At 55.2% G+C, this 24,472-nt stretch overlaps 1 protein-coding gene across 1 annotated transcript in view; it reads right to left on the bottom strand.

Moving 5' to 3' along the window:
- Positions 1-18,220, bottom strand: part of LOC134056060 (SH3 and multiple ankyrin repeat domains protein 1-like) — a 38,175-nt gene extending 19,955 nt beyond the window's left edge. Inside the window, exons 1-13 of the mRNA XM_062512558.1 lie at positions 17,993-18,220; positions 17,397-17,600; positions 16,079-16,150; positions 15,175-15,283; positions 14,645-14,802; positions 13,745-13,912; positions 12,209-12,325; positions 11,635-11,712; positions 10,627-10,693; positions 9,422-9,698; positions 5,191-5,369; positions 2,047-2,160; positions 555-630 (exon numbers count right to left, since the gene is read on the bottom strand). Of these exons, the coding sequence (XP_062368542.1) occupies positions 555-630; positions 2,047-2,160; positions 5,191-5,369; positions 9,422-9,698; positions 10,627-10,693; positions 11,635-11,712; positions 12,209-12,325; positions 13,745-13,912; positions 14,645-14,802; positions 15,175-15,283; positions 16,079-16,150; positions 17,397-17,600; positions 17,993-18,220 (1,847 nt within the window). The remainder of the gene's footprint in view (positions 1-554; positions 631-2,046; positions 2,161-5,190; positions 5,370-9,421; positions 9,699-10,626; positions 10,694-11,634; positions 11,713-12,208; positions 12,326-13,744; positions 13,913-14,644; positions 14,803-15,174; positions 15,284-16,078; positions 16,151-17,396; positions 17,601-17,992) is intronic.
- Between the last annotated feature and the right edge of the window lie 6,252 nt (positions 18,221-24,472).

The raw sequence follows: 24,472 nt of genomic DNA, 5'->3' as shown, positions 1-24,472 counted from the left end.
TTGGGGATTTTTTGGGGGTTTTTTGGGGTTTTTTTGGGGATTTTTTGGGGGATTTTTTTTGGGATTTTTTTTGGGCTTTTCCATTTTCTTTTGGTTTTTTTTCCCCACCATCATTACAAAAATTCCCTTGGATTATTGGGGATTTTTTTTTTGTGTTTTTTGGGATTTTTTTTGATTTTTTGGGGGGGTTTTTGTTTTTTTTTTCCGGTTTTTTTTTTGTTTTTTTTTCCCCCACCATCATTAAAAAAATTCCCGTGGACTTTGGGATTTTTTTTCTGTTTTTTGGGTTTTTTTTGGATTTTTTGGGGGGGTTTTTTGTGTTTTTTCCGGGTTTTTTTTTTGTTTTTTTTTTTTCCCCCACCATCATTAAAAAAATTCCCGTGGACTTTGGGATTTTTTTTCTGTTTTTTGGGTTTTTTTGGATTTTTTGGGGGGGTTTTTTGTTCTTTTTTCCGGGTTTTTTTTGGTTTTTTTCCCCACCATCATTACAAAAATTCCCTTGGATTATTGGGGATTTTTTTTTGTGTTTTTTGGGGTTTTTTTTGGGGTCTCACCTGGGGGCGTCGAAGCTGTCGTAGGATCCCACGGTGTAATGGCGGAACAGACGCTTGGCTTTGTCACTGCGAGACTCTGGGGGCGAATTTGGGGTTTTTGGGGGGGGAATTTGGGGTTTTTTTGGGGTCAGAAGGGTTGGGGGGATTTGGGGGCGTTTTTTTGGGTCGGGATTTTGGGGGGGGATTTGGGTTTTTTGGGGTTTTGGGGTCAGAAGGGTTTGGGGGATTTGGGGTTTTGGGGGGGATTTTGGTTTTTTGGGGTTTTTGGGGTCAGAAGGGTTGGGGGGATTTGGGGGATTTGGGGGATTTGGGGGATTTTTGGGGTTTTTTGGGGGGGAATTTGGGGTTTTTTGGGGTCTAAAGGGTTTGAGGGGAGGTCTGGGGGATTTTGGGGGATTTTGGGGGATTTTTGAGGTTTTTTGGGGTTTAAAGGGTTAGAGGGGGTTTGGGGGATTTTGGGGATTTTGGGGTCCAGAGGGGAAATTTGGGGTTTTTTTGGGTCTAAAGGGTTTGAGGGGAGGGGGGTCTGGGGGGTTTGGGGGGAATTTGGGGATTTTTGGGGTCAGGGATTTTTGGGGTTTTTTGGTGGGGTTTTTTTTGGTCAGAAGGGTTTGGAGGGATTTGGGGTTTTGGGTCGGGGTTTTTGGGGGGAATTTTGGGTTTTTTTGGGTTTTTTTGGGGTCAGAAGAGTTTGGGGGGATTTGGGGGATTGGGGGGTTTTGGGGGGGATTGGGGATTTTTGGGGTTTTTTGGGTTTAAAGGGTTAGAGGGGGTTTGGGGGAGTTTGGGGATTTTTGGGGTCCAGAGGGGAAATCTGGGGTTTTTTGGGGTCTAAAGGGTTTGAGGGGGGGTCTGGGGGAATTTGGGAGATTTTTGGGGTCAGGAGTTTTTGGGGTTTTTGGGGTCAGAAGGGTTTGGGGGATTTTTGGGAGATTTTGGGGATTTTTGGGGTCCAGAGGAGAAATTTGGGTTTTTTTGGGTCTAAAGGGTTTGAGGGGAGGTCTGGGAGATTTTGGGGGATTTTGGGGATTTTTGGGGTCAGGGATTTTTGGGGTTTTTTGGTGGGTTTTTTTTGGGGTCAGAAGGATTTGGGGGATTTGGGGTTTTGGGGGGATTTTTTTGGGTCGGGGTTTTGGGGGGAATTTGGATTTTTTGGGGGGTTTTGGGGTCAGAAGAGTTTGGGGGATTTTTGGGGTCAGGGTTTTTTGGAGGGAGTTTGGGTTTTTTGGGTTAGAATGGTTTGGGGGATTTTCGGGTCAGGAGATTTTGGGTTTTTTTGGGTCAGAAGGGGTTTGGGGGGTTTTGAGGGGATCCAGGTGATTTGGGGAATTTGGGGGATTTTGGGGTTGGGTGGGGAGGGAGAAAAATTTGTTTTTTTTTTTTTTTTTTTTTTGGGGGGGGGGTTGTTTTGTGGTCTGGGGGAATTTTGGGGGTCCAGTTTTTCGAAGGGGGTGTCTGGGGATTTTTTTGGGGGGGGGTTTTTTGGGGGTACCTGTCTTGCCCTCGGGGGTTCGGGGGGGCACCTCCTCCACGCACTCGGACGGGAACCACCCGACCCGGCCTCGGGCCTGGCCCTCCCAAAATCCACCCTCGCCCACGCTCAGCACTGCGGGGGGACCCCAAAAATCAGATCCAGCCCCAAAAAAATCACCCAGAAACCGCCCCCCCCCCCCCAAAACAAAACAAAACAAAACAAACAAACAAAAAAAAAAAAAAAACCAAAATATCCCCAAAATTCACCCTCGGAACACCCAGGGAACCCAAAATCACTCAGAATCTGCAAAAAACCCAAAAAGCGCCCCAAAATCCTCCCTCAGAAGTCCCCAAAAACCCAAAATCACCCAGAAAGCCCAAAATCACCCCAAAATCGCCCCAAAATCCGCCCTCAGAATCCCCCAGAGACCACAAAATCACCCAGAAATGCCAAAAAAACCCAGAAACCCCAAAAAGCCCCAAAACTGCCCCAAAATCTGCCCTCAGAAGTCCCCAAAAAAACCCAAAATCACCCAGAAATGCCAAACAACCCAGAAACCCCAAAAAGCCCCAAAACCACCCCAAAATCTGCCCACAGAAGTCCCCAAAAAACCCAAAATCACACAGAAAACCCAAAAACGCCCAAATTACCCCAAAATTACCCTAAAATTACCCCAAAATTACCCCAAAATCTGCCCTCAGAATCCACAGAGACCCCAAAATCCCCCAGAAACCCCAAAAAACCCAACCCCCCCCAAAAAACCGCCCCAAAATCCGCCCTCAGAACACCCAGGACCCCCAAAACCCCAAATCCCACCCAGAAACCCCCCCCAAAAAACTCCAAAAAATCGCCCCAAAATCCGCCCTCAGAAGTCCCCAAAAAACCCAAAATCACCCCAGAAACCCCAAAAAACCCAGAAACCCCCCCAAAAAAACCCAAAAAATCGCCCCAAAATTCACCCACAGAAGTCCCCAAAAACCCCAAATCACCCAGAAAACCCAAAAACCCCAAAAAACCCCCAAAATCACCCCAAGATCTGCCCTCAGAATCCCCCAGGGACCCCAAAATCACCCAGAAATCCCAAAAAAACCAGAAACCCCCTCAAAAAACCCAAAAAATTGCCCCAAAATTCGCTCACAGAAGTCCCCAAAAAACCCAAAATCACCCAGAAACCCCAAAAACGCCCAAATTACCCCAAAATTACCCCAAAACCTGCCCTCAGAATCCCCAGAGACCCCAAAATCCCCCCAGAAACCCCAAAAAAACCAAAAACCCCCCAAAACCCCCCCAAAATCCGCCCTCAGAACACCCAGGGACCCCAAAAACCCCAAATCCCACCCAGAAACCCCCCCAAAAAAACCCCAAAAAATCGCCCCAAAATCCGCCCTCAGAAGTCCCCAAAAAACCCAAAATCACCCAGAAACCCCAAAAACGCCCAAATTCCCCCAAATTCCCCCAAAATTCCCCCAAAATCCACCCTCAGAAACCCCAGAGACCCCAAAACCACCCAGAAACCCCCAAAAAACCCCAAAATTACCCCAAAACTGCCCCAAATTTCCACCAATTTTTCCCCCATTAATTTATTTCCCCCATTAATTAATTTCCCCCATTAATTTATTATCCCCATTAATTTATTTCCCCCATTAATTTATTTCCCCCCATTAATTTCCCCCATTAATTAATTCCCCCATTAATTTATTTCCCCCCATTAATTTCCCCCATTAATTTATTTCCCCCCGTTAATTTCCCCCATTAATTAATTCCCCCATTAATTTATTTCCCCCCATTAATTAATTCCCCCATTAATTAATTCCCCCCATTAATTTCTCCCCATTAATTTATTTCTCCCTATTAATTTCTTTTCCCCATTAATTTCTTTTTCCCCCATTAATTTTCTCCCATTAATGAATTTTCTGCCCATAAATTAATTTACCCCATTAATTAATTTACCCCATTAATTACCCCATTAATTCCCCCATTACTTACTCCATTAATAAATTACCCCATTAATAAATCACCCCAATAATTAACCCCAATTAATTAATTCCCCCATTAATTAACCCCATTAATCATTACCCCATTAATTACCCCATTATTTAACCCCCATTAATCAATTACCCCATTAATTAATTACCCCGTCAATTAATTACCCCATCAATCAATTACCCCATAAATTAATCAACCCCATTAATTAATTAACCCCCAATAATTAACCACACCATTAACTAACCACCCCAATAATTAATCCCCCCATTAATTAATCACCCCATTAATTAATCACCCCCATTAATTAACCCCCCATTAATCCCCCCCATTAATTAACCACCCCCATTAATGAACCCCCATTAATTAATGATGGCCAGGTGCTCATTAAAGCTCATTAATTAATCACCCCCCATTAATTAATTCCCCCCATTAATCCCCCCATTAATCCCCCCATTAATTAACCCCCATTAATTAACCACCCCCATTAATTAACCCCCATTAATGAATCCCCCCCATTAATTAACCACCCCCATTAATTAACCCCCATTAATTAATGACGGCCAGGTGCTCATTAAAGCTCATTAATGAATCCCCCCCATTAATTAATCCCCATTAATGAACCCCCATTAATTAATGACGGCCGGGTGCTCACTGAAGCTCATTAATGAATCCCCCCCATTAATGAACCCCCATTAATGAACCCCCATTAATTAATGACGGCCGGGTGCTCATTAAAGCTCATTAATGAATCCCCCCCATTAATTAATGAACCCCCATTAATGAACCCCCATTAATTAATGACGGCCGGGTGCTCATTAAAGCTCATTAATGAATCCCCCCCATTAATTAACCCCCCCATTAATGAACCCCCATTAATGAACCCCCATTAATTAATGACGGCCAGGTGCTCACTGTAGCTCATTAATGAATCCCCCCCATTAATTAATGCCCCCATTAATGAACCCCCATTAATTAATGACGGCCAGGTGCTCATTAAAGCTCATTAATGAATCCCCCCCATTAATTAATGCCCCCATTAATGAACCCCCATTAATTAATGACGGCCGGGTGCTCACTGTAGCTCATTAATGAATCCCCCCATTAATTAATGCCCCCATTAATGAACCCCATTAATTAATGACGGCCGGGTGCTCACGGAAGCTCCTTCCCCGTTACCTTTGATGCGCTCGCCCTTGCTGAGGCTGAGCTCGCCCTCGCCCTGGGCCTGGTACGAGCGCACGGCCAGGAAAGCGCGGCCGGGCACGGCCGAGTAGAGTTTGCGTTTGACCCCCCGAGAGCCCAGGGTACCCCCGGGGGTCCCGGCAGGGCCGGGGTCGCGGCTCAGACCGCTCGAGCTGATGGGGGGGGAAAGAAAATAAAAATAAAATAAAAATAAATCAAAATTAGGGGGTGTTTGGGGCTCAAAAATGGGGTCCTGGGGTCTCAAATGGGGGTCCTGGGGTCTCAAAATGGGGTCTGAGAGTCCCAAAATGGGGTCCTGGGGTCCCAAAATGGGGTCCTGGGGTCTCAAAATGGGGTCTGAGAGTCCCAAAATGGGGTCCTGGGGTCTCAAAATGGGGTCTGAGAGTCCAAAAATGGGGTCCTGGGGTCCCAAAATGGGGTCCTGGGGTCTCAAAATGGGGTCTGAGAGTCCCAAAATGGGGTCCTGAGGTCCCAAAATGGGGTCCTGGGGTCCCAAAATGGGGTCCTGGGGTCTCAAAATGGGGTCTGAGAGTCCCAAAATGGGGTCCTGAGGTCTCAAAATGGGGTCCTGGCTTCTCAAAATGGGGTCTGAGAGTCCCAAAATGGGGTCTCAGAGTCCCAAAATGGGGTCCTGAGGTCCCAAAATGGGGTCCTAGGGTCCCAAAATGGGGTCCTGGGGTCTCAAAATGGGGTCCTGGGGTCCCAAAATGGGGTCCTGGGGTCTCAAAATGGGGTCTGAGAGTCCCAAAATGGGGTCTCAGAGTCCCAAAATGGGGTCCTGGGGTCCCAAAATGGGGTCCTGGGGTTCCAAACCCACCACAAAAAATCAAAGTTGAGGTCTCAGGTCCCGATTTGGGGTCCCAGGGTACCCCCGGGGGTCCCGGCAGGGCCGGGGTCGCGGCTCAGACCGCTCGAGCTGATGGGGGGGGAAAGAAAATAAAAATAAAATAAAAATAAATCAAAATTAGGGGGTGTTTGGGGCTCAAAAATGGGGTCCTGGGGTCTCAAAATGGGGTCTGAGAGTCCAAAAATGGGGTCCTGGGGTCCCAAAATGGGGTCTGAGAGTCCCAAAATGGGGTCCTGAGGTCCCAAAATGGGGTCCTGGGGTCCCAAAATGGGGTCCTGGGGTCTCAAAATGGGGTCTGAGAGTCCCAAAATGGGGTCCTGAGGTCTCAAAATGGGGTCCTGGCTTCTCAAAATGGGGTCTGAGAGTCCCAAAATGGGGTCTCAGAGTCCCAAAATGGGGTCCTGAGGTCCCAAAATGGGGTCCTAGGGTCTCAAATGGGGTCCTGGGGTCTCAAAATGGGGTCCTGGGGTCCCAAAATGGGGTCCTGGGGTCACAAACCCACCACAAAAAATCAAAGTTGGGGTCTCAGGTCCCGATTTGGGGTCCCAGGGTACCCCCGGGGGTCCCGGCAGGGCCGGGGTCGCGGCTCAGACCGCTCGAGCTGATGGGGGGGGAAAGAAAATAAAAATAAAATAAAAATAAATAAAAATTAGGGGGTGTTTGGGCTCAAAAATGGGGTCCTGGGGTCTCAAAAATGGGGTCTGAGAGTCCCAAAATGGGGTCCTGAGGTCCCAAAATGGGGTCTGAGAGTCCCAAAATGGGGTCCTGAGGTCCCAAAATGGGGTCCTGGGGTCTCAAAATGGGGTCTGAGAGTCCCAAAATGGGGTCCTGGGGTCTCAAATGGGGTCTGAGAGTCCCAAAATGGGGTCCTGGGGTCCCAAAATGGGGTCCTGGGGTCTCAAATGGGGGTCCTGGGGGTCTCAAATGGGGTCCTGGGGTTCCAAACCCACCACAAAAAATCAAATTTGGGGTCTCAGGTCCCGATTTGGGGTCCCAGGGTACCCCCGGGGGTCCCGGCAGGGCCGGGGTCGCGGCTCAGACCGCTCGAGCTGATGGGGGGGGAAAGAAAATAAAAATAAAATAAAAATAAATCAAAATTAGGGGGTGTTTGGGGCTCAAAAATGGGGTCCTGGGGTCTCAAAATGGGGTCTGAGAGTCCAAAAATGGGGTCCTGGGGTCCCAAAATGGGGTCCTGGGGTCCCAAAATGGGGTCCTGGGGTCTCAAAATGGGGTCTGAGAGTCCCAAAATGGGGTCCTGGGGTCCCAAAATGGGGTCCTGGGGTCTCAAAATGGGGTCTGAGAGTCCCAAAATGGGGTCCTGGGGTCCCAAAATGGGGTCCTGGGGTTCCAAACCCACCACAAAAAATCAAATTTGGGGTCTCGGGGTCTCGATTTGGGGTCCCAGGGTCTCCAAATGGGGTCTCAGAGTCCAAACTGAGGTCCCAGAATCCCAAATTTGGGTCCCCGTGTCTGGGTCTGGGGTCCCAGGGTCCCAAATTTGGGGTCCAGGATGCAAAGACCCCATATCAGACCCCAAATTTGGGGTCTCAGGGTCCTGATTTGGGGTTCAGGATAGAGAGATCCCCTCCTAAACCCCAAATTTGGGGTCCAGGATGCAGAGACCCCAACCCAGAACCCAAATTTGGGGTCTCAGGGTCCTGATTTGGGGTCCCAGAGTCCCAAATTTGGGGTCCTGGAACCAGAGATCCCAACCCAGAGCCAAAATTTGGGATCTCAATTCCCGATTTGGGGTCCCAGGGTCTCAAATTTGGGGTCCTGGATACAAAGACCCCCCCCCCACCCACAACCCAAATTTGGGGTCTCAGAGCCTCGATTTGGGGTCTCAGGGGTCCCAAAATGGGGTCCAGGGTCACAAATTGGGGTCCCAGAAAAATCCACACCCAAAGATCAAATTTGGGGTCCCAGAATCCCAAATTTGGGTCCCCATGTCTGGGTCTGGGGTCTCAGAGTCCCAAATTTGGGGTCCCAGAAGAGACCCCCAACCCAGAGCCGAAATTTGGGGTCCCAGGGTCTCAAATTTGGGGTCCAGGATGCAGAGACCCCAACCCAGAACCCAAATTTGGGGTCTCAGGGTCCTGATTTGGGGTCCCAGAGTCCCAAATTTGGGGTCCAGGATGCAGAGACCCCAACCCAGAACCCAAATTTGGGGTCTCAGGGTCCTGATTTGGGGTCCCAGAATCCCAAATTTGGGTCCCCATATCTGGGTCTGGGGTCTCAGAGTCCCAAATTTGGGGTCCCGGAAGAAGAGACCCCCAACCCAGAGCCGAAATTTGGGGTCCCAGAATCGCAAATTTGGGTCCCCGAGTCTAAATTTGGGGTCTCAGGAGATCAAATTGGGGCGCAGGGTCGTAAATTTGGGGTCTCTGACCCAAAAAACCCACAGCCAAAAATCAAATTTGGGGTCCCAAGAGTCCCAAATTTGGGGTCCCAGACCCAGAGACCCCCCCACCCAGAACCCAAATTTGGGGGTCCCAGAATCCCAAATTGGGCTCCCCGAGTGTGGATTTGGGGTCCTGGAGTCCCAAATTTGGGGTCCCGGATCCCCAAATGGGGAATTCAGACCCCCAAACTGGGGGTCCCAGACCCAAATTCAAGGTTGCCACCCCCCCAAAATCTCCCCAAAATACACCCCAGAACCCCCCAAATCCCCCCAAAAATCCCCCCCAAATCTACCCCAAATCTCCCTGAATTCCACCCAAATCCCCCCCAAATGTTCCCAAATCCCCCTCAACCCCCCAAAACTCCCCCAAAATCTGCCCAAAACTCCCCAGATCTGCCCCAAATTCCCCCAAATCTTCCCCAAATCCACCCCAATGCCCCCAAATCTGCCCCAAATCCCCCCAAAATCTGCCCCAAACCTCCCCAAATCTACCCCAGACCTCCCAAATCCTGCCCCAAATCCCCCCAAATCTGCCCCAAATCTGCCCCAAATCTGCCCCAAACCCCCCAAAATCCCCCCCCCCCCCAATACCTGGGGCTGCCCCTCGGTTGCCTCCGAGGCTCCTCCGGGGGTCCCACATTCCCAAATCTACCCCAGACCCCCCAAAATCCCCCCAAATCTTCCCCCAACCCCCCCAAATCTACCCCAGACCCCCCAAAATCCCCCCAAATCTGCCCCCAACCCCCCCAAATCTACCCCAAACCCCCCCAAAATCCCCCCAAATCCCCCCCCCCAATACCTGGGCCTGCCCCTCGGTTGCCTCCGAGGCTCCTCCGGGGGTCCCACATTCCCAAATTCCCCCCAGACCCCCAAAATCCCCCCAAATCTGCCCCCAACCCCCCCAAATCTACCCCAAACCCCCCCAAAATCCCCCCAAATCCCCCCCCCCCCAATACCTGGGCCTGCCCCTCGGTTGCCTCCGAGGCTCCTCCGGGTGCCGCCCCCGGGACGGGGATCGAGCCCGAGCCCCCCGGGGGGAGCTGGAGCTGCGCAGGGTCCCCGAGGGGGGTCGAGGGGCTGGGGGGGCCCCGGGGGGACCCCTCAGGACCCACTCGGGCAGGGCCCCCCCCCCGGTGTCGCTGTTGGCCCGAAGGAGGCGCTGGGGGGGGAGGGGGAGCCCCCGAAGCCCCTCCCGGCGGCGCCCGGCGAATTGGGGGCTCTCCTGGAACGGGACTGGGGGGGCGTCAGGGGGGGGGTTGGGGGGGATTTGGGAAAGATTTTGGGGGGTTTGGGGAGGTTTGGGGGGATTTGGGGGGGTTAGGGGAGGATTTGGGGGGGGTTTGGGGCTGGGGGCTCTCCTGGAACGGGACTGGGGGGGCGTCAGGGGGGGGGTTGGCGGGGATTTGGGAACGATTTTGGGGGGTTTGGGGGAGGTTTGGGGGGATTTAGGGGGGTTAGGGGAGGATTTGGGGGGGGTTTGGGGCTGGGGGCTCTCCTGGAACGGGACTGGGGGGGCGTCAGGGGGGGGGTTGGGGGGGATTTGGGAACGATTTTGGGGGGTTTGGGGGCGGTTTGGAGGGGTTAGGGGGGGTTTGGGGGGATTTGGGGGGGTTAGGGGAGGATTTGGGGGGGTTTGGGGCTGGGGTCTCTCCTGGAACGGGACTGGGGGTCGTCACAGGGGGGGTTTGGGGGGGATTTGGGAAAGATTTTGGGGGATTTTGGGGGGTTTTGGGGAGTCTAGGGTGGGATTTGGGGGGATTTTGGGGGATTTGGGGGGGATTTGGGGAAGGAAGGGCCTGAACCCCAAGTTCCTCCCATCACCCCCCGTCCCTGTGTCCCCCCCAATGTCCCCAAATGCCCCAATCCCCCCCAGTGTCCCCCAAGTGTCCCCAGAATTTCCCCCAGTGTCTGAAGTCCCGCAGTGTCCACCCACTGCTCCCAGTGTCCCCAGTATCCCCCCAGTATCCCCAGTATCCCCAGTATCTCCAGTGTCACCCCAGTATCTCGTGTCACCCCAGTATCTCGTGTCACCCCAGTATCCCCAGTATCCCCAGTGTCCCCAGTATCCCCCCCAGTATCCCCCCAGTGTCCCCAGTATCCCCCCAGTATCCCCAGTATCCCCCCAGTGTCCCCCCAGTATCCCCAGTATCCCCTCACTCACCCACGTCGCTGTCCCGGTGGTTCTTGATGAGCTCCCCCAGCTCGAAATTCCCGGCGATCACCGCGACCTTGGGGAGGGACAGAGGGACAGAGGGACAGAGGGACAGGGGGACAGAGGGACAGAGGGACAGGGGGACAGAGGGACAGAGGGACAGGGGGACAGGGGGACAGAGGGACAGAGGGACAGAGGGACAGGGGGACAGAGGGGACAGAGGGGACAGAGGGACAGAGGGACAGGGGGACAGAGGGGACAGAGGGACAGAGGGACAGAGGGGACAGAGGGGACAGAGGGACAGAGGGACAGGGGGACAGAGGGGACAGAGGGGACAGAGGGACAGAGGGACAGGGGGACAGAGGGACAGAGGGACAGAGGGACAGGGGGACAGAGGGACAGAGGGACAGAGGGGACAGAGGGACAGAGGGACAGAGGGACAGAGGGGACAGAGGGACAGAGGGACAGGGGGACAGAGGGACAGAGGGACAGAGGGACAGAGGGACAGAGGGGACAGAGGGACAGAGGGACAGAGGGACAGAGGGGACAGAGGGGACAGAGGGACAGAGGGACAGGGGGACAGAGGGGACAGAGGGGACAGAGGGACAGAGGGACAGGGGGACAGAGGGACAGAGGGACAGAGGGACAGGGGGACAGAGGGACAGAGGGACAGGGGGACAGAGGGGACAGAGGGACAGAGGGACAGAGGGGACAGAAGGACAGAGGGACAGGGGGACAGGGAGGGGACACTCATACAGGGGGTCACCCCCTCCGCAGTGTCCTCAGTGTCACCTGGAACAGGACCTGTCCCCAGTCCCCCCAATGTCCCCAGTGTCCCCAGTGTCCCCAGTGTCCCCCCAGTGTCCCCAGTGTCCCCAGTGTCCCCCCAGTGCCCCCAGTGTCCCCAGTGTCCCCAATGTCCCCAGTGTCCCCAGTGTCCCCAGTGTCCCCCCAGTGTCCCCAGTGCCCCCAGTGTCCCCAGTGTCCCCCCAGTGTCCCCAGTGTCCCCAGTGTCACCTGGAACGGGGTCTGCCCGCTGTTGTTCTTCACCTCCTTGTTGGCCCCTCGGTACAGGAGGATGCGGGCACAGCTCTCCTGGGGGACATTGGGGACACCGAGGTCACCTGCGTGGCACCTGTGTGTCCCCAGCGTCCCTGATCCTCAGTGTCCCCGATGTCCCCAAATCCCCCCGATGTCCCCAGGACGTCCCCAGGATGTCCCCAAGGTGTCACCTTGTTGTACAGGGCGCAGATGTGCAGCGCCGTGTTCCCCGACGCGTTCTGTGTCCCCAATCCCCCCGATGTCCCCAAATCCCTCCGATGTCCCCAAATCCCCCCGATGTCCCCGATGTCCCCAAATCCCTCCGATGTCCCCGATGTCCCCAAGGTGTCACCTTGTTGTACAGGGCGCAGATGTGCAGCGCCGTGTTCCCCGACGCGTTCTGTGTCCCCAATCCCCCCGATGTCCCCAAATCCCCCCGTTGTCCCCGATGTCCCCAAATCCCCCCAATGTCCCCAAATCCCCCCGATGTCCCCGATGTCCCCAAATCCCTCCGATGTCCCCGATGTCCCCGATGTCCCCAAGGTGTCACCTTGTTGTACAGGGCGCAGATGTGCAGCGCCGTGTTCCCCGACGCGTTCTGCGCGGCCGCCTCGGCGCCGTAGAACAGCAAATGCTCCAAGTGCTGCGAGTGACCGTGCTGGCACGCCTGGGGACAGCGGGGACATCGCGGGGACGTCACGGGGACGTCACGGGGGACGGCGGAGACATTGGGGGACATTGGGGACATTGGGGGTATTGGGGACATTTGGGGACATTGGGGATGTTTGGGGACATTGGGGGGAATTGGGGACATTGGGGACATTGGGGGACATTGGGGGTATTGGGGACATTGGGGGACATTGGGGGTATTGGGGGTATTGGGGACATTGGGGGACATTGGGGATGTTTGGGGACATTGGGGGTATTGGGGACATTGGGGACATTTGGGGACATTGGGGGGAATTGGAGACATTGGGGACATTTGGGGACATTGGGGGGGATTTGGGGACATTGGGGACATTGGGGGACAGGGATGATGGGGTGACACAGTTACACAATGACAGGTGACAATGACCCAGGTGACAATGACCCAGGTGACACAGGTGTCACCTGGTGAATGTCCTGCCGGCCGTGCTCCGACGCGACACAGTGACACCGGGATGGGATGATGGGGTCACACAGGGACACAGTGACACAGGTGACAATGACAGGTGTCCCAGGTGTGCCAGGCGTCACCTGGTGGATCTCCTGCCAGCCGTTCCCGTCGGCCGTGCCGATGTGACAGTGACACAGGTGACACAGGTGACAATGACACAGGTGACGCAGGTGATGCTCACCTGGTGGATCTCTGGCCAGCCGTTCTCGTCAGCTGTGCCGATGTGACAGTGACACAGTGACACAGGTGACAATGACACAGGTGAAAGTGACACAGGTGACAATGACCCAGGTGACGGAGGTGACGCAGGTGACAATGACCCAGGTGACGCAGGTGATGCTCACCTGGTGGATCTCCTGCCAGCCGTTCTCGTCGGCCGTGCCGATGCGACAGTTACACAGTGACACAGGTGACAATGACCCAGGTGATGCAGGTGACACAGGTGACAATGACCCAGGTGACACAGGTGACACAGGTGACACAGGTGACAATGACCCAGGTGACACAGCTGACACAGGTGACCCAGGTGACGCTGGTGGATGTCTTGCCATCCGTTCTCGTCGGCCGTGCCGATATGACCGTGACAGTGACACAGGTGACAATGACCCAGGTGACCCAGGTGATACAGGTGACAATGACCCAGGGGACGCAGGTGATGCTCACCTGGTGGATCTCCTGCCAGCCGTTCTCGTCGGCCGTGCCGATGTGACAGTGACACAGTGACACAGGTGACAATGACCCAGGTGACACAGGTGACAATGACCCAGGTGACACAGTGACACAGGTGACAATGACCCAGATGACAATGACCCAGGTGACCCAGGTGACACAGGTGACGCAGGTGACACAGGTGACAATGACCCAGGTGACACAGGTGACACAGGTGACACAGGTGACACAGGTGACGCAGGTGACGCAGGTGACGCTCACCTGGTGGATCTCCTGCCAGCCGTTCTCGTCGGCCGTGCCGATGTGCGCGCGGTTGTAGAGCAGCAGCTCGCAGCACCGCGGGTCCCCGCCCACCATGGCCGTGTGGTACAGGGGGGTCAGACCCCGCCGGTCCTTGTAGTTCGGGGACCCGCCCAGGTCCAGCAGCGCCTGCAGGTGAGGGTCACACCTGGGGGACGCACCTGGGACAGTCCCAGACCCCCGCTCCCCATGCTACCCTCGCCTTGTGCCCAGGTGTGTTCCCAAGTGTGTCCCCGGGTGTCCCCAGGTGTATCCCAGGTGTCCCCAGCTGTGCCCAGGTGTATCCCTGGTGTCCCTAGGTGTATCCCAGGTGTATCCCAGGTGTGCCCAGCTGTCTCCAAGTGTGCCCAGGTGTCCCCAGGTGTATCCCAGGTGTCCCCAGGTGCATCCCAGCTGTCCCAAGGTGTTTCCCAGGTGTGCCCAGCTGTCTCCAGGTGTGCCCAGTTGTATCCCAGGTGTCCTCAGATGCATCCCAGGTGGTTCCAGCTGTCTCCAGGTGTGCCCATGTGTATCCCAGGTGTGCCCAGTTGTGCCCAGGTGTGCCCAGCTGTCCCCAGGTGTCCCCAGGTTTGCCCAGGTGTCCCCATCTGTCTCCAGGTGTGCCCAGTTGTATCCCAGGTGTCCCCAGGTGTATCCCAGGTGTTTCCAGCTGTCTCCAGGTGTGCCCAGGTGTGCCCAGGTGTGCCCAGGTGTATCCCAGGTGTCCCTAGGGGTATCCCAGGTGTCCCCAGCTGTCCCCAGCTGTCCCCAGGTGTCCCCAGGTGTGCCCAGGTGTCCCCAGGTGTGCCCAGGTGTCCCCAGCCGTCTTCATGTGTCCCCAGGTGTGCCCAGGTGTGCCCAGGTGTGCCCAGGTGTGCTCACCAGCAGCGCAGGGTATCTCCTGGTGCACACCGCCCGGTGCAGGGCGGTGGCGCCGTCGCGGGCGCGGAAATCCAGGTGAGCCCCGCCCAGGCAGAGCAGGCGGATGATCTCCACCTCACCTGGGCCCTCGCGCTGCGCCGCCAGCGTCAGCGGCGTCTCTGGGGACAGGGGACAGCGTCGGGGACGGCGGGGCGGGGGGATTTGGGGGATTTGGGGGGATTTGGGGGGATTTGGGGGATTTGGGGGGGATTGGGGGATTTGGGGGATGTTTTGGGATGTTTTTGGGGTGTTTTTTGGGATGTTTTTGGGTTTTTTTGCGGAAGTTTTTGGGATGTTTTTGGGATGATTTTGGGGATGTTTTGGGGATGTTTTGGGGATGTTTTTGGGATGTTTTGGGGATATTTTGGGGATGTTTTTGGGGATGTTTTGGGGATGATTTTGGGGATGTTTTTAGGGATGTTTTGGGGATATTTTGGGGATGTTTTGGGGATGTTTCTGGGGTGTTTTTGGGATCTTTTGGGGTGTCTCACCCCCCGAGTCCGAGTCGTGGTAGTTGGGGTCCAGCCCCCGCTCCAGCAGCCGCGCCACCTTCTCGGCAGAACCGTGCTGGACGTAATCCAGAAACTTCCGCAGCCCCGTCTGGGGACAGCAGGGACATCAGGGGACAGGGGGACAGGGGGACAGAGGGACAGGGGGACAGAGGGACAGAGGGGACAGGGGGACAGAGGGGACAGGGGGACAGGGGGACAGGGGGACACAGGGACAGAGGGACAGGGGGGACAGGGGGACAGGGGGACGGAGGGGACAGAGGGGACAGGGGGACAGAGGGACAGAGGGGACAGAGGGACAGAGGGACAGAGGGACAGGGGGACAGAGGGACAGAGGGACAGAGGGACAGGAGGACAGAGGGACAGAGGGACAGGGGGACAGAGGGACAGGGGGACAGAGGGGACAGAGGGACAGGGGGACAGGGGGACAGGGGGACAGGGGAACAGGGGGACATTTTGTGGCACTGGGGGGACATTTGGGGACATCCGGGGGGGGTGGGGACAGCCAGGGTGGGGGCGTGGCCTTTGGAGCAGAGGGGTGTGGCCAGGGAAGGGGCGTGGCCAAAAGTAAAGGGACTGTGTCATTGTGTAACGGGCGTGGTCAAAGCGCAAAGGGGCGTGGCCAGGGAAGGGAGTGGCTCTGCACAAAGGGGCGTGGTGAGTGTGAGGGGCGTGGCCAGACGAGTGGTTCAAAAGAATGGGCGTGGCCAAAGTGCAGGAGGGAGTGGCCACGGACCCGTGGGGGGCGTGGCCACTGGGCAGCACAGGTGGGATACAGGAAATAAGGGGGCGCGGCCAGGTAAATCAGGGCGTGGTGAATGAGCAAGGGGGCGTGGTCAAGGGGCAGGAGGGCGCGGCCACGGGGCAAGGGGCGTGTCGCACGCACCTTGGTGTGCAGCTTGGCCAGTTGTTTCTCGTCCAGGTTGGTTTGTTTGTACACCCGGGTCTTGTACCGGAACTGGGGGCGGGGTCAGCACGAGGCCACGCCCTCCCAAAAATGGAGGGCGCACCCCCATCCCACCCCTGACCGCGCCCACCCCGTGGGAAAATGCCCTAAACCACGCCCACCACAAAAGGGACACTCCCTATCAAGCCCCTCCCCCTTTCTGAACACACCCATTTTCTCCTCCAATCCCAAATCCCGCCCTAATTTCTCCTCCAATTTGACCCCTCCCCAAATTCAAGCCACGCCCACTCCTCAACCCCAAGGCCACGCCCGCACAGTGACCACGCCCACCACGCATTAATTTAACCCCAAATTTGCCAATTTTAACCCAAATTTTACCCCAAAATTTGTCACTACAAATTAACGCCACGCCCCAAGGGCCACAACCACTGCGGCCACACCCACCAATACGCCACGCCCACATCGTAACCACGCCCACCCAGCAGTGCTTTAACCCCAAATTTCCCATTTTTACCCAAATTCTTCCTCATTAACCCCACCCCAAATTAAAACCACGCCCACTGTGACCACACCCACTGCGACCACACCCACCAACAGCCCACGCCCATATGCTGACCACGCCCACTCCACATCATTTTAACCCCAAATTTGCAGTTTTTACCCAACTTTTAAATACAAATTCCTCATTAGCCCCACCCCAAATTAACACCACACCCCCAGGACCACACCTACTCATAGGCCACGCCCACCCAGCACCATTTTTACCCTAAATTTGACAATTTTACCCATATTCTCCCTCACTGACCCCACCCTAAATGGAAACCACGCCCCTAGAGCCACACCCAAACCATGACCACGCCCACTCACCATCACTTTAACCTCAAATTTTCCCATTTTCCCCCGTGAAGCCCACCCCAAAATCAAACCACCCCCCCACAAAGACCACACCCACTGTGGCCACGCCCTAAGGGCCCCACCCACACATAAGCCCCACCCTCTCATTATCACTTTAACCCCAAATTTTCCCATTCCCCCCCCAATTTTCCCCCACAAACCCACCCCAAATTCACACCACACCCCACCCACCACACCCACTATGGCCCCGACCAAATAAACACACCCACTGTGGCCACGCCCCCGATACCACACCCACACATAGGCCCCGCCCACTCACCAACATTTTTCCCCAAAATTTTCTCATTTCCCCCCCAATTTTTTCCTCCACAACCCCACCCCAAATTCACACCCCACCCCACCCCCCCACCCCAGTGACCACACCCACTGTGACCACGCCCACCTCCAGGTAGGGCACGCCCTGGTCGAAGCTCTGGGGATAATCCCGGAGCGGCCGCTCCTCGTCCAGGAATTTGGCGTCGCGTCCGGCGGCCGCGGGCTGGAAGAGGCCGTAGTTGAGGCCGTCGTGGAGCCCCTCGGTCAAAGCACACAGCAGCTGCTGCTTGGCCGCCCACACGGCCGCGCCCGGGTCGAAACGGAGGCACTTCTGGGGAGAAATTTGGGGTTCGGGTCACGGGGAAAACCAAAAAATTGGGGTGTGGGAGGGTCAAGGTGAGAGAAACCCGAAAAACGCCAAGTTTCGGGAGGTTCGGGTGGGGAAAATGCACCAAAATTGCCTGAAAATGCTCCCTAAAAAATGGGATGAGAGCCAAAAATGGGAGCCCCAAAGATTTTTGGGGTTTGGGTCATTCAATCTCTCTGCCCTGTTTAAAATTTTTTGAAAATTTTTGAATTTTTTTTAAAATTTTTTAAAATCTTTTTAAATTTTTGTTTAGATTTTTTTAAATTTTTCACCCCACCAACCCCATTACTTCTCCCCCCCTCCTCCCCAAATTAATCACTAATTACAATTATCACTAATTTCTATTTTTTCCTCACTGTCTGGTGCAGGTCGGGGATGCCGATACGGAAAACCATCATGCTGAAATTCGCCTCCTCGGGGCCCGGGGGGGCCCGGGAGGGTCCCCGGGATTTTCGGGGGACCCCGGGGTTGGTTCCGGGTCCGGGGGGACCCTCGCGGGAGCTCCCGGAGTCGGAATCGGCCTCGGGGTACTCGGAGCCGCGGCCGCCCTCGTCCTCCTCGCTGGAGGGCACCGAGCGCGGCATGGCCGCCGCATGCCAGGCTGGAAAAATAAAATAAAATTAAATTTAAATAAAAATGAATTAAATTAAATTCAATTGAAATAAATTAAATCAATAAAAATGGAATAAAGTCAACGGGAATGGAATAAAGTCAACGGGAATGGAATAAAGTCAATAGAGGAATGGAATAAAGTCAATGGGAATGGAATAAAGTCAATAGAGGAATGGAATAAAGTCAATGGGAATGGAATAAAGTCAATAAAAATGGAATAAAGTCAATGGGAATGGAATAAAGTCAATAAAAATGGAATAAAGTCAATAGAGGAATGGAATAAAGTCAATAAAAATGGAATAAAGTCAACGGGAATGGAATAAAGTAAATGGGAATGGAATAAAGCCAATAAAAACGGAATAAAGTCAACGGGAATGGAATAAAGTCAATAAAAATGGAATAAAGTCAATAAAAATGGAATAAAGTCAATGGAAATGGAATAAAGTCAATGGGAATGGAATAAAGTCAATAAAAATGGAATAAAGTCAATAAAAATGGAATAAAGTCAATAAAAATGGAATAAAGTCAATGGAAATGGAATAAAGTCAATGGGAATGGAATAAAGTCAATGGAAATGGAATAAAGGAAATTAAATTAAAATTAAAGTTACAATTGAATGTAAAATTGAAATTAAAATTGAAATAAAAATTAAAAAAAAGAAAAATTTAAAAAAAATTCAAATTAAAATGAAATTGATGGGGTTGAGCTTTTAGGAGGAACCACCGGGATTTTTTTGGGGGCGTTTTTGGAGTTGGGGAAAATCTCCGCAAAATCTCCCAAAATCCCCAAAAATTCCCCAAAATCCCCAAAATCATGCTCAGAGCTCTCAAATCTGGCACAAAATTCCCCAAGTTTTGGTCAAAATTGAAAAAAACAAAACAAAACAAAACAAAGTTCATCAAAATTCCCCAAAATCTCCCCAAAAATCTCCCAAATCTCCCAAAATCTCCCCCAAATCCTCCAAAATCTCCCAAAATTCCCCAAAATCCCCAAAATTTTCCCAAAATCCTGCTCGGAGCTCTCAAATCTGGCACAAAATTCCCCAAATTTTGGTCAAAATTGAAAAAAAACAAAACAAAACAAAGTTCATCAAAATTCCCCAAAATCTCCCCAAAATCTCCCCAAAATCCTCCAAAATCTCCCAAAATTCCCCAAAATCCCCAAAAATTTCCCACAATTCCCCAAAATCCCCAAAAATTTCCCAAAATCCCCAAAATCCTGCTCGGAGCTCTCAAATCTGGCACAAAATTCCCCAAATTTTGGTCAAAATTGCAAAAAAACCCCAAAACAAACAAAAAAATGTTTATCAAAATTCCCCAAAATCTCCCCAAAATCCCCAAAATCTCCCCAAAATCTCCCCCAATCCCCCCAAACTCATCAAAACTCCTCAAAATCCCCCTCAAAGCCCCCAGACCCCTGTAAACCCCTCGCACGCAGCCCCCAGACCCAGGTGGGACCCCCAGACCCCTCCAGAACCCCCAGACCCATTTGGGACTCTCCAGACCCATTTGGGACCCCCAGAACCCCCAGACCCATTTGGGACCCTCCAGACCCATTTGGGACCCCCTGAGGCACCCCCAGACCCATTTGGGACCCCCAGAACCCCCAGACCCATTTGGGACCCTCCAGACCCATTTGGGAACCCCAGAACCCCCAGACCCCCTGAGGCACCCCCAGACCCCTCCAGAGCCCCAGACCCATTTCGGACCCCCCAGAACCCCCAGACCCATTTGGGACCCTCCAGACCCATTTGGGACCCCCAGAACCCCCAGACCCCCTGAGGCACCCCCAGACCCCTCCAGAGCCCCAGACCCATTTCGGACCCCCCAGAACCCCCAGACCCATTTGGGACCCTCCAGACCCATTTGGGACCCCCAGAACCCCCAGACCCCCTGAGGCACCCCCAGACCCCTCCAGAGCCCCAGACCCATTTCGGACCCCCCAGAACCCCCAGACCCATTTGGGACCCTCCAGACCCCTTTGGGACCCCCCAGAACCCCCAGACCCCTTTGGGACTCTCCAGACCCATTTGGGACCCCCAGAACCCCCAGACCCATTTGGGACCCTCCAGACCCATTTGGGACCCCCCAAAACCCCCAGACCCATTTGGGACCCCCCAGACCCATTTGGGACCCCCCAAAACCCCCAGACCCATTTGGGACCCCTCCCCTCCCCCCTTGCACACGCGTGTGCAAATCCCCCGGGCCCGGGCGGGATATTTCGGGAATTGGGGACAGGGGGGAGGGGACGGGGGGGACACTGGGGTGACACCGGGACCTTTGGGTGGCACTGGGGGGGACACGGGGGTGGCACTGGGGACACTGGGGTGGCACTGGGATGACACTGGGGGTGACACTGGGACCTTTGTGTGACACAGGGGGTGACACCAGGACCCCCGTGTGACACTGGTGACACCGGTGTCACACCGGGACCCATCACATGACACCAGGGGTGGCACTGGGACCGTCATGTGTCACTGGAGGTGGCACTGGGGTGGCACCGGGACCTTTGGGTGACACTGGGGGGGCATTGGGGGTGACACTGGGGTGACACTGGGGTGACGCTGGGGTGACACTGGGGTGACACTGGGGAGGCACTGGGACCTTTGTGTGACACTGGGGGTGACACCGGGACCCTCGTGTGACATCCAGGGTGGCACTGGACCCCTCATGTGACACCGAGGTGACATTAAGGGTGACACCGGGAACCTGATGTGACACCAGAGGTGACACTGGGACCTTTGTGGGACACCGGAGGTGACACTGGAGGTGACACTGGAGGTGACACTGGGACCTTTGGGTGACACTGGGGACACTGGGGTGACACTGGGGGAGCACTGGGGGTGACACTGGAGGTGACACTGGAGGTGACACTGGGACCTTGGTGTGACACTGGGGTGACACCGAGGTGGCACTGGAGGTGACACAGGGGGTGACACCAGGACCCCCGTGTGACACTGGTGACACCGGTGTCACACCGGGACCCATCACATGACACCAGGGGTGGCACTGGGACCGTCATGTGTCACTGGAGGTGGCACTGGGGTGGCACTGGGACCTTTGGGTGACACTGGGGTGACTCTGGGGTGGCACTGGGGTGGCACCGGGACCTTTGGGTGACACTGGGGGGGCACTGGGGATGACACTGGAGGTGACACTGGGGTGACGCTGGGGGTGACACTGGGGTGACTCTGGGGTGGCACTGGGGTGGCACCGGGACCTTTGGGTGACACTGGGGGGGCATTGGGGGTGACACTGGGGTGACACTGGGGTGGCACTGGGACCTTTGTGTGACACTGAGGACACTGGGGGTGACACTGGAGGTGACACTGGGGTGACGCTGGGGGTAACACTGGGGTGACACTGGGACCTTTTTGTGACACTGGGGTGACACTGGGGTGACACTGGAGGTGACACTGGGGTGACGCTGGGGGTAACACTGGGGTGACACTGGGACCTTTGGGTGACACTGGGGACACTGGGGTGACACTGGGGGGGCACTGGGGGTGACACTGGAGGTGACACTGGAGGTGACACTGGGACCTTTGGGTGACACTGGGGACACTGGGGTGGCACTGGGACCTTTGTGGGACACTGGGGTGGCACCTGGACCCCTGATGTGACACCAGAGGTGACACTGGGACCCTTGTGTGACACTGGGGGTGACACCGGGACCCTCGTGTGACACCCAGGGTGGCACTGGGGTGGCACTGGACCCCTCATGTGACACCGAGGTGACATTAAGGGTGACACCGGGAACCTGATGTGACACCAGAGGTGACACCGGGACCTTTGTGGGACACCGGAGGTGACACTGGAGGTGACACTGGAGGTGACACTGGGGTGGCACTGGGACCACCATGCGACACTGGAGGTGACACTGGGGACACTGGGGAGGCACTGGGACCATCACGTGACCCTGAGGTGACACCGGGACCCCCCCGTGCCACCCCCGCGGTCACCATGGCAACACCGGGTGCTACCATTGGGGTGGGGGGGGTGAAACGACATGACCCCTCCCCCACAAAAAATGTCACCTCAGTGTCACCAGGTGTGTCCCCAATGTCCCCTCCCAGGTGTCCCCCCCAGGTGTGGCCCCAGGTGTCCCCAGGTGTCCCTAATGTCCCCCCAGGTGTCCCCAGGTATCCCCAATGCCCCCCCAGGTGTCCCCAGGTGTCCCCAATGCCCCCCCCAGGTGTCCCCAGGTGTCCCCAATGCCCCCCCAGGTGTCCCCAATGCCCCCCCAGGTGTCCCCAGGTATCCCCAATGTCCCCCAGGTGTCCCCAATGCCCCCCCAGGTGTCCCCAGGTATCCCCAATGTCCCCCAGGTGTCCCCAGGTGTCCCCAATGCCCCCCCAGGTGTCCCCAGGTGTCTCCAGGTGTCCCCCCAGGTGTCCCCAGGTGTCCCCAATGCCCCCCCCAGGTGTCCCCAGGTATCCCCAATGTCCCCCAGGTGTCCCCAATGCCCCCCCAGGTGTCCCCAGGTATCCCCAATGTCCCCCAGGTGTCCCCAGGTGTCCCCAATGCCCCCCCAGGTGTCCCCAGGTGTCTCCAGGTGTCCCCCCAGGTGTCCCCAGGTGTCCCCAATGCCCCCCCAGGTGTCCCCCCGGTGTCGCCGTGGGGGGAGGGGACACGGACCCAAAACGAGGCCAAACGAGGCCAAAACGAGGCCGCCCCTCCCCCCCCGGGCGTGACACAGTTCTGGGTAGGGGAGGGGGGGATGGGGGGGCCTTAATTAGGGACAGGTCATTAATTAATTAGGGATGGGTCATTAATTAGGGATGGGTCAGTCATTAATTAGGGACGGGTCATTAATTAGGGACAGGTCATTAATTAATTAGGGACAGGTCATTAATTAGGGATGGATCAGTCATTAATTAGGGACAGGTCATTAATTAATTAGGGATGGGTCATTAATTAGGGACAGGTCATTAATTAATTAGGGACGGGTCATTAATTAGGGATGGATCAGTCATTAATTAGGGACGGGTCATTAATTAGGGACAGGTCATTAATTAATTAGGGACAGGTCATTAATTAGGGCGGGGTCATTAAAATGAGGAGTGGGTTAATTAGGGAGTGGGCTCTTAATTAGGGAGGGAGGGGGAGCTTAATTAGGGAAAGGTCCTTAATTAGGGACGGGTCATTAATTAGGGCGGGGTCATGAAATTGGGGATGGGGCATTAATTAAGGAGGGGGGTGCTTAATTGGGGAGGGGGTTCTTAATTAAGGGAGGGAGCTGTGAAATTGGGGAGGGGGGGCGCTTTAATTAGGGAAGAGTCCTTAATTAATGAGGGCTCGTTAATTAGGGTGGGGTAATGAAATTGGAGATGGGGCATTAATTAGGGAGGGGGTGCTTAATTGGGGAGGGGTAATTAAACTGGGGAGGGCTGCTTAATTAAGGAAGAGTCCTTAATTACGGAGGGGTCATTAATTAGTGGGGGTGCTTAATTAGTGAGGGGTCATTAATTAGGGAGGGGGGTGCTTAATTAGGGAAGGGTCATCAGTTGGGGAGGGGTCACTTAATTAGGGAAAGGGTCATTAATTAAGGACAGGTCATTAATTAGGGAGGAAGTGCTTAATTAGGGAAGGGTCATTAAACTGGGGAGGGGGCGCTTAATTAGGGACAGGTCCTTAATTAGTGAGGGTCATGATTGAGGAGGGGTCCTTAATTAGAGAAGGGTCGTGAAATTGGGGAGGGGCTCCTTAATTAGGGACGGGTCCTTAATTAGGGGGAGGGGGTCACAAAGAGGGAGGGGTCCTTAATGAAGAAGGGACGTTTTAATTGGGGAGGGGGGGCTCACAAAACGGGGGGGGGGGGGGGAAGGGGGAGGAGCTTCAAATTGGGGGAGGGGTCGCGAACGAGGGAAGGGGTCGCGAGGTGGGGGAGGGGTCTCCGATGGGGGGGGGGGCTCCCCAAATATGGGTGGGGGGAGGGGAGGGGGGGCGGGGGTTTTGCCCCCTCCCCCTTTTTGCACGCCCATCCCCCCCCCACGTGTCACTGCAGCGACCCCTCCCCCCCTCCCCACTTGCACGCGCGCCCCCTCCCCCTTTCCTCACGCCCACCCCCCCCAATTTTCGCACACCCCACCCCTCCCCCCCCCTCCACGTGCCTCCCTCCCCCACCCTCACACGCCCCCCTCCCCTTCCCCCCCCCCCTTATTCCCACGGCCCCGTTCCACCCCTCCCCCACCCCCTCCCCCGGCGCGCGGCCTCGTTTCCACG

This window comes from Cinclus cinclus, chromosome 38 (assembly GCF_963662255.1).
Source record: "Cinclus cinclus chromosome 38, bCinCin1.1, whole genome shotgun sequence".
In the NCBI taxonomy this organism is placed as follows: domain Eukaryota; kingdom Metazoa; phylum Chordata; class Aves; order Passeriformes; family Cinclidae; genus Cinclus; species Cinclus cinclus.
The sequence above is the reverse complement of the archived record's forward strand: the minus strand, read 5'-3'. Positions and strand labels throughout refer to the sequence as shown.